This window comes from Penicillium malachiteum (genome assembly GCF_028827825.1).
Source record: "Penicillium malachiteum strain IBT 17515 chromosome Unknown utg000005l:1.0-9002435.0:326005.0-9005861.0, whole genome shotgun sequence".
NCBI lineage: Eukaryota > Fungi > Ascomycota > Eurotiomycetes > Eurotiales > Aspergillaceae > Penicillium > Penicillium malachiteum.
Window position 1 is genome coordinate 994,966 of NW_026643099.1, and position 16,069 is coordinate 1,011,034.

The 16,069-nt window shown below is 45.7% G+C and overlaps 6 protein-coding genes across 6 annotated transcripts; 2 read left to right on the forward strand and 4 right to left on the reverse strand.

The window, feature by feature from the left end:
- Positions 1-423: 423 nt before the first annotated feature.
- On the reverse strand, positions 424-1,302 carry N7483_010409 (uncharacterized protein; the record flags this gene model as incomplete). Its single annotated transcript, XM_057093836.1, has 2 exons — positions 424-1,043; positions 1,146-1,302. 2 exons carry the CDS (start codon positions 1,300-1,302, stop codon positions 424-426), a joined length of 777 nt encoding a protein of 258 aa, XP_056939807.1.
- A 471-nt stretch (positions 1,303-1,773) lies between these two features.
- On the reverse strand, positions 1,774-3,778 carry N7483_010410 (putative GTP binding protein (GTPBP1); the record flags this gene model as incomplete). The annotated part of the gene is made up of 3 exons (XM_057093837.1): positions 1,774-2,096; positions 2,153-3,671; positions 3,725-3,778. The coding sequence occupies 3 exons, from the start codon at positions 3,776-3,778 to the stop codon at positions 1,774-1,776; spliced, it is 1,896 nt and encodes a 631-aa protein (XP_056939808.1).
- A 677-nt stretch (positions 3,779-4,455) lies between these two features.
- Positions 4,456-4,930, reverse strand: N7483_010411 (U4/U6-U5 snRNP complex subunit LSM3; the record flags this gene model as incomplete). The annotated part of the gene is made up of 4 exons (XM_057093838.1): positions 4,456-4,490; positions 4,555-4,591; positions 4,657-4,749; positions 4,808-4,930. 4 exons carry the CDS (start codon positions 4,928-4,930, stop codon positions 4,456-4,458), a joined length of 288 nt encoding a protein of 95 aa, XP_056939809.1.
- Positions 4,931-5,588: 658 nt separating this feature from the next.
- N7483_010412 (uncharacterized protein) lies at positions 5,589-7,835 on the forward strand (the record flags this gene model as incomplete). The annotated part of the gene is made up of 1 exon (XM_057093839.1): positions 5,589-7,835. One exon carries the CDS (start codon positions 5,589-5,591, stop codon positions 7,833-7,835), a length of 2,247 nt encoding a protein of 748 aa, XP_056939810.1.
- Positions 7,836-8,198: 363 nt separating this feature from the next.
- Positions 8,199-9,168, reverse strand: N7483_010413 (PIG-L family deacetylase; the record flags this gene model as incomplete). Its single annotated transcript, XM_057093840.1, has 2 exons — positions 8,199-8,866; positions 8,931-9,168. The coding sequence occupies 2 exons, from the start codon at positions 9,166-9,168 to the stop codon at positions 8,199-8,201; spliced, it is 906 nt and encodes a 301-aa protein (XP_056939811.1).
- A 2,437-nt stretch (positions 9,169-11,605) lies between these two features.
- Positions 11,606-13,267, forward strand: N7483_010414 (uncharacterized protein; the record flags this gene model as incomplete). Its single annotated transcript, XM_057093841.1, has 1 exon — positions 11,606-13,267. One exon carries the CDS (start codon positions 11,606-11,608, stop codon positions 13,265-13,267), a length of 1,662 nt encoding a protein of 553 aa, XP_056939812.1.
- Between the last annotated feature and the right edge of the window lie 2,802 nt (positions 13,268-16,069).

A 16,069-nucleotide genomic window follows, 5' to 3' on the forward strand; every position in this document is an offset into this window, starting at 1 on the left:
GATCCCAAATCCAAATCCAAATCCATCAGACAAAAATCCACTTCAGGTATAATCATACTTCCAAGGTTATGTGCAAAACGTCCTCAAACAGAACAGCTTCCAGTATTTTTGAACATTTTGAAGTATTCAGGAAATTCAAAAGAGCAATCAGAAATTCCCGAATTGCAGATCAAGATAACCTACTCCTTAGTCTCTAGTATCTTTATGATGACGAGGATGAGCAACCTTATTCAGGCGCTCCTTCATCTTCGCCATAGCACCATGTTTCCCATTTCCATTGCTTCCAGGGCTCTTCTCACTTACAGGACTCTTCTCACTTCCACTGCCACTTCTAATCCCACTGGAAGCCATACCACTGGAAGCCCGATCGTGACTATCAATACTTTTATTCGACGATTGCAAGGGAGCACCTAAACAAACTTATTAGCGAAACCATTCACTAAATGATGATAAATAAAACTCACTCTTTGAACTACCAGTACTGGTAGTAGCAGCAGCGATAGGAGACTCTGGGTTCTTTGGGCGACTCGGCATCTTCTTCTCCTTCATCTCTTTCTCAAACTCCTCCGCTGATCTAGGCGCAGGGCCTTGTGGGCCCTCTAATGCCTCTTTGCTGGCATGGGTGTGAGGATCCTCAGGGTGTGAAGAAGATTGCATAGGAGTGTCATTCTCCTGCCCGTTATTCTCCTCTTCAAATGCACTCTCATCTTCATTGATATTGTGCTCGGCTGCTTCCTTCTTACTAGTACTAGGACTAGTAGTGCTGGGACTAGTAGGTTCTGCTGCAGGCGAAACATGTGCAGGCGAAGAATGTGCAGGCCCGGGTTCTGTATTGGTACGTTGCTCCAGGGCTCCGGCTTTCGAGGTCTTGGGTGATTCGCTATATACGGACCCGGATCCAGAGCCACCAGCTAATGCGAAGCCAGCATCTGGTTTGGATGGGTTGGATGATTCAGTCACAGTGCTGTTGAGGGGGTTGCCTTCTAGCTTGGGTTCTTGTGGAGCAGTGTTGCCCTCATCTGAAGACGGGGCACCGGGTTGTTCTACAGTGGTGAAATTGTTAGTGTATGTAGATTTCAAAGGTCAATCGAATGGGATGCGTATCATGCGTATGCGATTGATGTGTTGGTATACTTGAGACTTACCCTCGCGGTTACCAGCATCATAAGGGTCATTGGCGAGACCTTTACCCTGAACACCTGATATGGGCTCATCGCCATGTGGGATATCTTTGGGGTGGGTGTAGTCCTCACCCCACAGGGCACTAGAAGCTGCATTGACAACCCGATTGACAGCTTCCATTTTGTGCAGTGTATAGGCAGTGTGTTCAAATTGAAGAATATAGAAATCTTGCGATAGAAATATGAAACGATATAGGAGTATGGGAAAGAGGAATTGCGTGGAACAATTTGTTATAAATGAATTCTTAGATCGTATAGGCAAGAAAGATCGAGAATAGAAGAATCGTCAAATATCAATGGATAGTAGAAAGCTTTGGAATGTAAAACGAAAAGTGCTATGGGGAGAGGCGAATCTCTTAAAAGCGTATCCCGTCTCATCTACACGTGTAATTAACTACGTCAGTGGAATCCATACACCAGAAAAGGATTCTGGTTATAATTGGATATAATTGGATGTCAGTTGCAGCTCAAAGATCGACGCATGGCATCATCTGACGTCATGTCACGTGGCGACATGCAATAGATCGAAATGATAAAAAACAGTGTAAAAATAATAGAATTGAAGGAAATAAAAACAAAAACGCTATGTAATTCACGAAACTGCAGTGGCTTGAGTCTTGCTAGGCTCAGTTGTGGCGTCTCCTTTGGAGTTAGCATTGAGTGGCTGGGCAGAGTCATAGCCGATACTCTTTACAATTCCCAGTCCTTTCGTTTTCCCTTCTCGGAAAAGTACTCGGTCGCCTGGAACAAGGAACTCGGGCCGCTGCATGAATCGGAAAGCAACAAGAGCACGATCGCCCGTTCGAATGAAAGGGCGGTCAATATCAATGACAGAGCAGGTCTGACTAACCGCTCCGACGTGTAACATGGCTTGATACTTCGGCTTAATGGTGGTGGCGTGCGAGAGGATCAGCACTGAAATGCTGTCAGTTAGTTATAAAATCAGCCAATGAGGTAGAGTACTAGTTTACCTTCTGCAACGAACTCTCGGTGCACCTTAGGCGGGTCATCCATCTTCTTCAAGACAACCATTCCTTTGCGAACTTCTTTACGTCGGACACGCTTCAATGCAAAGGATCCCGACTGACCGGCAAAGCATGCGTTGACCGGTATCCTCTTTCGTTCGATAGTTTTTATTGTAGTTGTCGTGAATTGGCCAAGAGAGTCGGGACCAACTACAACTGAATCTCCAGCGTGTATGACGCCGGATTTGACTACACCGGAGACGACAGTACCAACGTGGGGAACGGAGAAAGTGTCGTTGATCAAGAACTCAAAGGGACCATCCGGATCGTAGTGACCCCGGTGAGGGAGAATGTTAAGGAATGTCCGGACAAGGTCCAAGTTTTCACCTGTGACGTTAGAAACTTGAAAAATCGGGCATATTCGCTGGCTGACGAATTGAGCTGCTGTGCTGATAGTCTCTTCCATATCCTTGACAAATATCGGGATTTTGCGAGCACCAGGAGACTTGAGAATCTTAGACAACTGAGACAGCGTCTCCTGGAGAATTTGAGGGGGACAGATGTCAATCTTGGTGACAATAACCATAACTGGAACATTAAGCGCGAGGGCAATTCCAAGGTGCTCACGACTCATTCCAATCAGACCATTGTTCGCAGCAACCATGAGTAGACAATAGTTAGGGCTGCTACTCAGCATGCCAAAGACCGTGGTTCGCAAGTAGCGTTCATGACCAGCAAGATCAGAGAAAGATATCACTTTGGAAGATCGTTTTCCAATCTCCTCCCAAGAGAGTTTTCGGCCTTGGGTGTGGGCGACAATTTCGCCGCGGCTATCAAATCCCATGATTTCAAGTCCGACAGAGCTGGTTCGCCCACTCTCGATCTCGTGCTTGTGACGGAACAGATTGACTCGTGCACGACCGCGGCCATCATCGAGACTACCTTTAACAAGTACACCAAGCATGGTACTTTTCCCCGCGTCGACATTGCCTACCACGACAATTCGGATCTCCGCCATCTCCTCTACATTGTCAAAATGTTGACGAATGAGAATCTTTCCCCATACACCCTTGCTACGGTCACTTCTCGCAGCACATTCCTGTTCCCCACCTACATTGCAAGTGAGTAGAATACGACAGTGAGCAGGAATAGTTTCAGTAGCCTCGCGTAGACGTTGCAGGGCGGTCTTCCATTGAGGGAGATCGAAGCCCATTGAATCACCACCGTCTTCAAGACCAAGGTCAAATATTGTCTCTCCTTGGCCTTGATCTATGCGCGTCTGCATGGTAGCAGCCAGCACCTGGAGACTGTTCTCGGCTTCATCTCCCGTCCCCAAGAGAAGCTCTTTTAACTTGACAGAACGAGGAGTATCGGACAGGCCGAGCTGATCCAAGATTTGCAGCTCCGCATGGTCTTCAAGGTCGCGCGACACACTTCCGGTCTCGTAGCCACTGTCACTAGGAGCAACGACAGCGGAGCGGTGTGTCTGCTGTTGTTCGGCATACTCGGCAAATTCGCTCAGAGCCTAGAATAGTTAAATTAGTGTGAACATTCTACTACCTTGATAGAATAACATACGATTTCACCTCGTTTCCGGTCCTCGGGATTCTGTTTTCCAGCATGCGTTGGCATATTTGTATGTTGAGGTATCTTCAGATATTGAATGATGGAGGGGTCACCTATACGGGTAGTGACGTTGCGTTGCGGTCGGGGATAGATCGAAGTGGGACCGCCTTTGCTCTGGCGCGATTCAGACTTGTATTCGAGGGATCATTGCTTGACTGTTCTTAATTGAAGAACAGTAAAATGTGAAGTATTAAATGTGAATGAAGAAAAAAGCGTAAGAGTATGGGGATGGGAGAAGAGAAAGAGGAAAAGAAGATGAAGGGGGATCGGAGCCATCCTTATCGATAACCTTAGTTCCTCCAGGTGCGTACCTATGGTCCGAGGTCGAGTCACTCATTTGAGTCATCACTCCAACCCCATCATATGCACCTGAACTCAGCCACAGATTCACGCTAATTTATTCATGGAAACAGATGGAGCTACACGGAGTAATAATATGACTAACAGTGGGGTCTGATGCCGCGTTCTAAAGCCATGCGGCTCTGCTACAGGGATCCAAGGATACACAGGGGTCTTTCAAAGGGTCATAACCCAACTTCATGGGGTCTCATATCTATGTAGCCCAAGGATTCCGTGGATGGTATCTCAATATATCATTTTTGCAAGTTTTGCAGATGTCATTTCAAGGGTCCTCCTCTCGCCAGACGCCAATTCCTCTATTCATTCGTGGACTCAAGTGGTGCTCAAGCCTGGGGGGAGATCAAAACGACGGAATCGCCTAAGGAGTCATTAGTCAGAATGATGCAGCCGCTAAACAAAGGAAAACAAAGAGATGGTCTTACCTCGTACGAACAGCATTTCTTCTTGCTTCTTGATTGTCTGCGGTAAAAATCCCTTGGTCAGCATTCTTGGGTCTCTTTCCCAGATTGAAACATAGTCCATACGCGTGTGACTTCCTCCTCATTCTCATCCTCCTCTACCACGTAGATAGTCTCCTCAACATCGCCTAACACTAGATTGCAGTGGCTGTCATATGCCTATTGAGTCATAAGGGTCAGTTTAGGTGGGGGAACATATGACCATGGATGAACTCACGTGGAGGCGGCCCTTAAGTTCACGATCACCGCGAAGCTTCACGAAAACAATCTCATCGAGAGAAAGACGGACAAGATCTAGGGGCTCTGAGACAGAGGCACCTACATCCTCGTTATCGGCCATCTTTGAGAGGTGGAGGATTCAAGCGGGAAAGGTGGGATATCTCCTAGACTTCAATTGGACGCGGAAACTGAATCGAAGAGCTCTGTCCGCTCCCTAATTTGGTTTAGCGTGGATGATGTCCATGATGAGTCAGCATATGATTATGTGATTACCCCGGACTTAATGTTTATCTTGTTTGTATTGTTTGTACTGTTTGCACTTGACTTATCATTAAAATGGGGAAAACAGAACAAAAATGGGGCAAATTCTCTCTCCACTTTTGACTCCTTTTCCCCAGATTCCTCGTGCCTCTGGATCCACTCATTACTATATTCTTGAAGTATGTTTGCATACTTCGAGGGTTTAAATAGTCATGTACTTCAGACTTTATATTGAAATGAACAATCATAAATGTTGCCTAAATTCAATATACCCTGCAGGTCACTTCGACTTGAACAGCGGTCTGACCACCCTTAATCAACCTAGTGAAACTGGTCTGCAGCACAAGTACCATGTACCCCTCTTTCATTTGGGGTCGAAGCGCTCGTGCCCCCCCATGTCAGTAACGAGCTTCTCCTCCTACTTGCTTCCCCCCGTGGCCTTTTCTGCTCCTTCCTCATTCCATTATTATGTTGTTGTCATCCCACCTCCAATGATGAGATCTACTTTCATCGGCAGGATGCCATCCTCATCCTGGCATTCTTTCAGATTAAGGATCCCAGAATCGAGTCTCTCGAGCTGGACACGAGTTGCACCACTCCAGACCCACTACACCGGTCGCACACGACCGATCTCAACGTCGGTGAAATTATCGTCGCCTGCGCCATGGGAATCAACTCAATCAAAACAAAATAGTATCCGTCGTACTCGGCGCTGGAGCAACAGTCGAAAATCTCAAAGTAAGAAATATTCCCAAGAGAAGCCTTCCCACGAGCCCGTAGAGCAGATCAGGGGGCTTCCTTCGCAAAAATGGGACTCAGCGCAGGCGGAGCAAGACTATGCCGACAGGTTCTATAAATCATTGGCAAGTGGACAACCCAACATTGTGCTGGCATTGTTGACGGATCCACGGTCCGAGGAGCTTGTTGGGTCCTTACCCCAGACTACCTTTATCGAAGCGCTCCACCTGATATCGCCCGCCCATTTTGTGGAGCCCTTCCGCAAACTCCACCACCCCCTACATTCCTGGTCAACGTTCCTCCATGGTGTCAAACGTGCAGAAGAGATTTTTGACGATTTCGTCAAGAGTTTGTATATCATCGGAGGATACCGGACTGCGGCAGGCAATTTTCTGGGGTTGGCAGAGTATACCCATCTCCTGGACTGTGCACGGTCCATGGGGAATGCTCCCTTGGCAGAAGATTTGTGGTTGTCAATGCAAAAAGATGAGGTGGAACCAGATGGGACTTGCTACAACCACTACATCGGTGCGAAAGTGTGGGATCACTGCTTCGTTGGCCAGGAAGCTTATAACTTGCGAGTACTGCCCAGACCGTACAAAAAGCGACGAATGCGCGACAAAAACGTTGGTTGGAGAGGTTTCTCAACTGGTAAGCTGAGTATTCGACGAACGACCCTCGAAATCTTTCGAGAAATGAGAAAGGCTGGGTATTTACCGGATGAGCGTACTTATATCAACGTGATGCTCGCATCGGCTCGGACGGGCCATATGCAAGCCGTTAACCATCTCCTACAAACGGTTTGGAATATTGATGTCGAGGCTCTAAAAGGAACCCTCGACCATTCTACACTGCCACCTGCGAAGGCCTATGAGCCTTGGTCTGCACTGTATCCGACTAAAGAACTCCTCTTTGCGGTCGTTCATGCGTTCGGTATCAACAGCGACATTTCCGGTGCTGTCAACACAATTCAATTCATCTCCACTTCCTACAATATCCCAATCCCCGATGAAGTGTGGCATGAGTTATTTGAGCGAGCGTATGTGCTGAGCAGGTACAGAGAGCCGTCTGAATCCCGCGAGTATGAAAATACGGTCGGAAAGATCTCGTCGGAATTGGTTGAATTAATATTCAAAATCATGACCTCCGAGCCTTACAACGTCGTTCCCAATTTGCAGACGTTAAGGTTCATGATGAGAATAGCCATAGATAGAGGGAGCTTGGAGGAGTGTCGACTCTACCTGCAGGCTGCATATGACTTGTTAGCCTCGACCAGACGCCAAGAACATGACGCGCGCGCGATCATAATGGCTCTTCTGAGAGCTGAGCAGCCTGATTTGGAAGAGCCAAATCCCAAATTAGTGCAAGATTTAAGCTGTGCTGAGAAAGCGCGCCTTCTGAGCCCTCAACTTTACGAGGCAATCAGCAAATACAACCTTATCAGGCTGGAGATCTATCAGCAAAGCCATCTCCTTAAACGTGCCGTTCTATCTGCCGTCGGTCAGGTCAAGTGGGAGGGCATTTCTGAAAAGCGATGGTTATTCCAAATACGGCCAAGGCTCATTGAGGAGTGGCGCGACTTTCTACCAGATCACTTTCGAATGAAATGCGGCACTGACGAAGGTTTGATCCGCTTTCGAGGCGAGACATCCCATGAAAACCAGGAGTATTGCAAAGATGGGAGGATCGCCGTGCAACGGTTCGCAGGGAATGGGATGCTCTTCAATCCCTTGGAATTTCGAAGTCAGACGGAGGAAAACATATGGAATGATGTGAAGAATAGATTTCCTTGGCTGGATGACTCGGCAGAGCCGGTGAGATCACTGCTCAATTTTCAAATACCACGAACCAAGGAGCTTGAAGGGAATCTTGATGAGCTTCGTCGAAGTTGGGTTGTTTATCCAGAGGGCCATCAATATTCGAGGAGTAAAAATCCAAACGCAGGATTCTACGGTCGCCTTGCGGCATTGGGTATGCTGAAACCCAAACGAGATGTATTTTGCCTAGACAATGTGTCTTGGATTTAGCGGTTATTCAAGTTAGCACTTAAAGACTGGGAAATGATGTTATGATGTTTCGCTAGTCTTTGTTTCTTCGCGATCGATACCCGTTTTCAGTTTGATTTATGTAGCTGTAAATTGTCTTGAAAATTGCCATTCTGTGTCTCGGGAGTTTCACACCATTCAACTTTTTTATCATAGCAACACAGCAGAAAGTCCGTTCGACTTGGTAGTGTGCAAAATTATGTTCAATTTCTCGAGGATGTAGTATACACAGGCCAGTGGCTCAAGCTCCTTCGATAGCATGCAACTATCGAAGCAATGCCAGCGATACCATATCAATTCACAAACCACGGCATATAAAATAGCAACTTGAGTTCAAGTTCCCAATTAGATATTCTCCTTTACGAGATCATTGACGGTCATGTAGCGTCCAATAGTAATCCAACCCCAGCGGAACCAAACCATCTGGCTCTGATGACCTTTCACCATAGCCGACTGTGCAGTCAGCCACTCACTGACAGAACTAACGAAAAGCAGACGTGCTGGATCAGAACCATCTTTCTTCTTTCGAGACAACCTGTCATAGACATTACAAAACGCTCCCTGGAGCATCGAAACCGGAGCATCGAGCACACCAGCATACTTCCTAAAAATCGACGTAGACGACAATGTATAAAGGGTGATAGGAGAAGCAAAGCCAGGCTTATCTTTCATAAGCGAGCGCACAAAATGCACTGCGCCGTGATACAGCGAGCGGTGGTTAATATGGTTACTGATACCATCCTTATCGAATGTAAGAAGGACATCGATAGTAGCCGTGGGAGCTTTATTGGGATCCGCTTTTTTGGAACCATTCAGCGAAGCGGCAAGGTCGGGCGCGAAGGCTGATGCGAGGAGAGAGGTAACTTGGTCTTCGGCCCAGTGTGCTGACATGCTATCTGGGAATCGGGTAGGGTCATCCACAACGAAGACATCGGATTCATCGCGGAGACCAAGCTGGAGGGCACTTTTCTTAAGTTCCTGTTTACGGGTTTCGCCGAGACCATCTGCATCACCTGGTATTTGAGATACGTGTTAGTTTGTTGAGTCGGTAGAAACAGTCCGGGAATGTGTACGCACCAGTGCTGAGACAGAGGATCTTGAGATGGTTTCCCAGTTCTGGCTTGGTAAGCGCCAGTACGGTTGGCGCGAAGAACATTGCTTCGTCATCAGGGTGTGCGATCAACAGACATATCCGCTTATTCTGGAGGCGGGGGAAATTGCGCGTAAAAGGTGATGAGGATGTAGCCGAAAAAGTCCAAAAGAGGAAGATAGCGGCAATACCGACCACCACCGAGGTCCAGTTGAGCGATAACATTGTAGTATATGGGGACGACTCGGAGGTGAGGGTTTGTAGTTGGTGGGATTTTTCTGTCCGGGCTGGCAATTCGTTCCTGTCGCTAGCTTAACAGAATTTGGTGGTGTTTGCAACAAGTTGGATGCTTTTGATTTCTTTAGTCAAGCAGACTCAATGCCGGCTGGGTGGGGGTAGGATCGGTAGTGAAGAAGTGGATCGGAAGTCGCAGGAGTTCAAGACATGGCACGGCGGGGACCTGCAGCGGACATCCCACCTGGTAGCTTTGTGATGCGATAGGGAACCGATGTCGGGGATTGCGTGGCGAGCGGGTAATTGGGTTAGGAAATGGGTGTGTAATTGAAATTCAGGCTCATGATTGAGCAAGATAGGTAATCTGCTGTATCAAAGAACACGGTGGCATAGAGCTATCTCGAAAAGGGGAAGCTCCGAATAAGATTCATAAAGCGGGTCGATCCCCCGGAATAGATCACGTGGTTCTCTGAAGGGCTCATACAACTTGAATCCTCATACTAGTGCTTTTTTATATACCTATACTATGTATTGAGTAAATCCATTATGTACTTCAAGGTGAGGCTGTTTGAGTTCGAAATTTCTACACCAACTTGAACTTGAAGTTTTGGTTTCAAGTTTCAAATCATATAGTAGTGCCAGTGTGTGTACCTAGTATATAGTAGAAGTATCAATTGATTGAATATTCGGCGCCATTTCAAGTTCAAGTTCAAGTTCCAGCCATATCGCTGCTATTCAGAAGAGAGAATACTATGACTCTGGTAGAACCAGCTCCAGGACTCTGCCTAGTATCTCACCGTGACATCAGTTTTGTACATTTTGAAGATGGATGATATGAATTATCTATACAAGCATCGGTCAAGCCAGAAATATTTGTGATGGTATGATAGGAAAGAAATTAATCCAACACTGGCAGTTTGACAAGAGAAAAAAGGGGGAAAAGAAAAACAGCAAGGTCAGGGATCGAACCCAGGACCTTCAAAACCAGAAATGCGTGAATAGCCTCAACAGCTCTCACTTGATACATCCATCCTCAACACATAATCCCTTCTATCTCCGTCAATTATTTTTATTTTGAAGATCTGAAAGTTGCAATAGAAAGAGAACAGCTAGAAATATAATAAATCAAAAAGATTTAAAAATTTAAAAAAAAAAATAATTGTCCCTAGCCGTAGCCAGAAATCCCACCTACCCGCTAGTATTATCTCTGCCACCGAAAAGCGGCCCGGCCCACCTCGATTTCAATACCTTTGTCCCCGGTTGGGTCGCAGGCCGCTGACCACTAGGCCAGCAGAGCAGAATCCATACCTGGGGAGCTTTTTACTCGAATATATGGGAGCTCTGGTTCCTTGAATGGTGTTTAACTTCATTCTGATAACTTGAATCTGTATAAATCCTTTATGTCCCGTAACTTGAAGCTTCAACCTTGGGATTTTTTTTTAAAATTAATAGATTTTGGGGTTCAAACTTCCACTGCCAGTGATATATACCAGTACTAGTACTAAGTACTACCTACTTTATAATGATGCTAGTATCCCCCACAACCTTCGAAACTACTAGTACTGCTAGTATGTAGTATCCAAGTTTTTCTTCCGATTCAGAGTCTCCCACTACTAGAGAATACTAATGAATCATAAACAAAATCGAAGGATCGAATAAATATGTAAAAATTTGAAGGACAGCAACTTAGAGAGGAGCATCAATGGAGAAACACAAAGAAAGGATGAGCTCAAGTGCTACTAGGCCTAAAACTCGCTGCGGCTTGAAATGATATAAGAACTTGAAACTTGAAAGAGCCCATGAATTTTTGTGGTCTGGAACATTCAAGTTTTACCAGCCTATCGGAATTGCCGGTCTACATGCCACTGACATTCAATTATATTATATGTAAGTACAAAAAAACACATGTGCAGCTAGGGAGAGATGCGTGCAGCATAACCTTGGAAGTGTAAAACATTTGGAATAACATGGGATAAACCATCCCCTACAAAAATACACCTTAGCAGTTGTGCTTAAGTATCTGTTCCTAATTTTAGATCGTTTGTCTGATTTGCCTGTACCTGATCTAGTATTTCTGGCGTTCGCCAGCAATTTTCACTCTTGACTCGATTTAGTCTGGTGGCTCGGGAGAAATTTCCTTCAGCCTTAGCGCGAACTGCTCCTGGAGGTGGCAATCAATAAGGCGTCCTTTGATCCAGGAACCATCAAATAGAATATAGTGTGGCTCGGCAATTATTTACAAATATAGAAAATTTGCCCAAAAACTTGGAAAAACTTGGATGAATGCTGAATGTCCGCTACCTAGGTTATCTAAATGCCCGAAGACATCTGGATATAAAACCCACTCCAAGGCTCCCATCCCCCGTGAAAGAGAGACTCGGGCGCTGCGTGAAAGAATTGATCCATACAACTTTGCTTGCACCTCAGAATGAGACCCGCTGGCATTCATCTTCTTTTCGCTGCCTTCGTGCACTGGCAGTCAGTATGGGCAACTGAGTATAACGTGCGCGACTCCGTTTCAACTGAGACTATTACGTCAACCTCGTTTGATGTTATTACTGCCACTTTGACCAGTGCGATTACCATCACTACAACATCTTCAATATGCTCACTTGGCTCTACTCAGCCCACTGGGTCGTGTACGTCGAATACAGCATGGTATGACGGCACAGACTACTGGAGTGCAATGTGCACCTCTGCCTCCTTGTCAGGTATAGATGTTTTCTCAATTGTACTAAACAGCCCCTTTTCCAGCTGTTTGGCGGCTTGCAGTAGATATGCACAATGCAAAGGGATCGATATCTACACTACAAGTACAAGGACAACCTGTTACTTGATCGAAAACTCAGCGACACTAGTTACGACTGCTGCCTCAGATAGGGGTGAGGTCCAGCGTTTGACTATAAATCCGTGCTTGGCCACCTTGACAGAGACTCAGACATTGACATCCACGGAAGTGACAACTGTTGCTGTGTCATATACTACGACTGAAATTATATCTGTAACTCCGAGTCCGACGCCATCCTCGACCTCGACACCTTCTACCTCACCGTCATCGTCGAGCATTCCTTCAGCATCGAGCACTCCTGCATTATCAAGCACTCCTGTTTCATTGAGTGTTCCGGCCTTATCAAATACTCCCGCGTCATCAAGCACTCCTGTGCGATCAAGCACCCCTATATCACTGGCATCAAGCACTCCTGCGGCGAGTCCTGCCTCATCAAGCACTCCGGTCTCATCTACCTTACCAACATCTTCAAAGCCAAAATCTTTTTCACGATCGCTATTCTCTTCGAGCTCAAAATTACCCTCAGCAGTCGGGTCTTCAGCGCCTTCTATCAAATCAACATCCACAGTTCTCCCCAGCTCACACCCCGTTTTGCCGGTTAAGAGCTGTAGCCACGTTCCCACTCAATCATTTTCTAGCCGCCCTTCGCTATCTGAGAGCAGCTCATCATTCTCTCAGATCTCTTCGCCCACTCTCTCATCCGAGTCAACTCAGACAACCCTGATTACCACTTCTTCTCCTTCTTCTTCAACGGAATTAACAACATCCACCATCTTACGCACATCAACCTGGCCGGTTTTAGTGTGCCCTGAACATCTCAAGGAATGCCCGGCTAGTCTCCAGAGCCAATCCACAACTACAAGCACGATTACCATCGGCACAACAGTCTTCCCAATTCATCCAACCGGCTCCGAACTATCAACAACTGAAACATTCTGGACCACCGAAACTACTACGGTCCTCCGATGCCCTGAGACGGTAATTGACTGTCCATTGACTGATCGCGTCCCACATACAACTACTCGTACTATCGCCACAAGGACTGCTATCTATCCTATGACGACCTCAACGGAGTTTTCTACCACGACATACAGCGTTACCTCCTGTCCAGCTTGGAACAAAAAGTGCCCCGAGTCTGAGAAAACCACCAAAGTAACCACGGAGACTATTCCTGTGGGCACATCGGTATATCCGATTTTTCCAGTCACGAAAATTGAGACTGTGACAGAAACCGTGCCTGTTGCCTCAACGGTCTACATCACAGCAATTTCAACGATCCTGGCCTGTCCAGCTCCGAATTAATTTATTCATGTAGTTTATATCAATAATATGGAACAGACAATGTTTATAGACACGATATCAAATTCTAGTTCCACATTTTTCAAGTTCATTCTGATAGTGTGTAAATTGGTAGTATATGTACAGCCCAAGGTACATATCGAAAACGTGCCATGGAGTTGCAGCATTTCAACGAAGGAATTCCAGCTTGAAGGTTGAGACACATCAATCCGTGTGGATAGATCCCTCATATAGAGTGACTCGAAGTCTGCACTATTGGGGAGACACTGCGATGGTATTCCAACATTTGAAGGTTTTTGATAAAACCCGGGGCCCCAATATTGACTCGACGCATGTGCAACGGCGCTGTGCTATGTTGACTAGTACTATCTTCAAGGATGAAGCTGCTCCAGAATAGTAATCATGATTTGACTGGAAGGTCCGAATCTGCTGATAACCTTGGAGGGACGATGATATTTTCCTGATTTTTTGAGCTAGGGACCGACTCGGAGTAATTGATGCCTTACGTCGTCCAACAAATAGATGAAGCCGTTATGATTGAGCCAGGCATAATTTATAATCTGTCGAGATAGTTAGCACTAACATTCAAGTTGTTTCCCCCCCCTACATACTGATGATGAGTAGTGGCAAGAGAAGAATGCATCGGGCACGAAAGTCAATGTACCTTACTGCGGGAGAGCCCAACTCTGCATAGCAAACAAACTACATGCATGATATTGTGAAAAAACATGTGGACGATTTGGTCTTATCTGATTTAGTGCACTGCCTTACGTGCACTATTGGAGACCTTGAGATGATGCAGTTTCTTGAGCAATCAATTTCTGATTCGAAATATTAGGACCCATGGACTGAATATTTCAATACATGAAAGGTAATGACTATAAATAAAAATTGAAAACTATCTCTTTGATGATGGTTAGATTATGAGTAGTGCACCTGAGGTACCCTGGATCGATGGATCGTTCGCTAGCAAGATGTCTGTCTGATGAACAACGCATCATGATGTTATCGTGAATTAAGTGGTCCAACTGGTTCTCTTTTGAAAACTTGAACTATTCCAAGGATCCTAACGATAAGCTTATAAATCAACCTGTTCCTCAATGTATATTGATCTTCAAATGTTGTTTTAGTGTCACATGATGAAGTCTGGGGGGATGACGCAATCCATCACCTCATCTGTCAAGACTCAAATGCAATGTCTACAGCCTTCAATGTTTGAAGACAATATACTAGCACATCATTTAGGACCAATGCTACGAGGGCACATGTGCAGCTTTGTTATGTTGTTATTATCCGGCTTATACTAAACATTGATTTCATCTCATCTGACTCAATTCTGACGTTTACATTATCATCGCTTAGTTCATCAAATAAGCACTGGGGGGTCCTTAAACTCGTCCACGGTTTCGAGTCATACCTATAGATTAAGATGGGATGAGAGGCCAAGCCTGGATCACCACCAAGGTCTCCACGGCGATCATGCAAATGATGTGATAGATTACCTCCCCACTCCTCTAAGTTTATTTGATTTTTCTTTTTCTCCAAAAAAGCAAGTAATATTGATCCATAGATCATATTCAACAAAACAGAGAAAAAAAAAATAAATAAAACAATTCCGGCACACCGATACTTTGAAAATATTTACTCGGCCCGGTCAATATCACCGGTCAATATCACAAAACTCTGCTCAACCATCAACCCATCGGGCCTCTCCGACATCTGGACCAAACGATCCAAATATTTAATGCGGCCCCATTGTGGACAAAAAAAAATTGAAGGGATCCACCATCTATATACAGTCTAGCCTGGCAGTAATGCCAAAGAAAAAAAAAGCCCATTGAGATAGATCAATCCACCTACCCACCTCCATCCTGAAACAGACAGTTCAACCAAGGACGAGAAGTCTTGGAAAGGAGTCACCACCAGTAGTTTAAGCATCACGTTGCCCGGGCCGAGTATAAAGTTCTATGAGTGGATATCAAGATCCGGGAAACAGAAATTTTCTGCTTAACTCCCGCTTCTACTAGTGGGGCGCGGGAGTTTTCCGTGGCATCTAGAAAATTTCAATGTACGGAGATGGGAGGGACTCCGTAGGCAAAAAGGGATGAAAAAAAAGCCCCAAAGAAAGGACGCGTTACGAGGCACTAGAAAGAAGAGAAGCGGTGGGAAATGGGGCGAAATCAAAGATGTTTTAAGCGAGTCACAAGGAATATTGTGGCTTGCATACTAGTATTGCTCAAACTCAGGAGTAATTCCCGGATAATTGAACTAAGCAAACAAGGAAAGGTATACTTCCTAAGTCAGGATGTACCTGACTACTGGAGTTAAACAATAACAGCCACTCAGTTAAGGGGAAAGGAATTAGCCAACAAGGCTGGACCATGTTGATCGGAGGGGTTCTCCGAGATCGACCCGAATCAGGAAGTTCAGCGGAGCACCCCTCCACGGCATGCCATGTCGCGGGTTTTTCATTGGAGACTACGCACACTATTGTACCTCCTTATTGGACTAATGTGGAATGGAAATTCGCTCATGAGTGATTCAACTGTTTCAACATGGTCTGAGAATCGTACAATTTCAGCTCTAGAGTCCTTCAATGTTGAGTCCTTAAATGGATATTCGATGCGTTGGGTATCCACCATATGCGTTGTGTATACAACATTGGAGCATACTCGGTGTACACGAGTAACTTGAACCTTGGAAGTAAGGTCGAGTTTGGACCATCGATCGACGTGTTTACTAGTAGTCTCTGTTTGTTATACTCCGTACTAGTGAGCTACATGCATACTCACCTGGGCAGTAGAG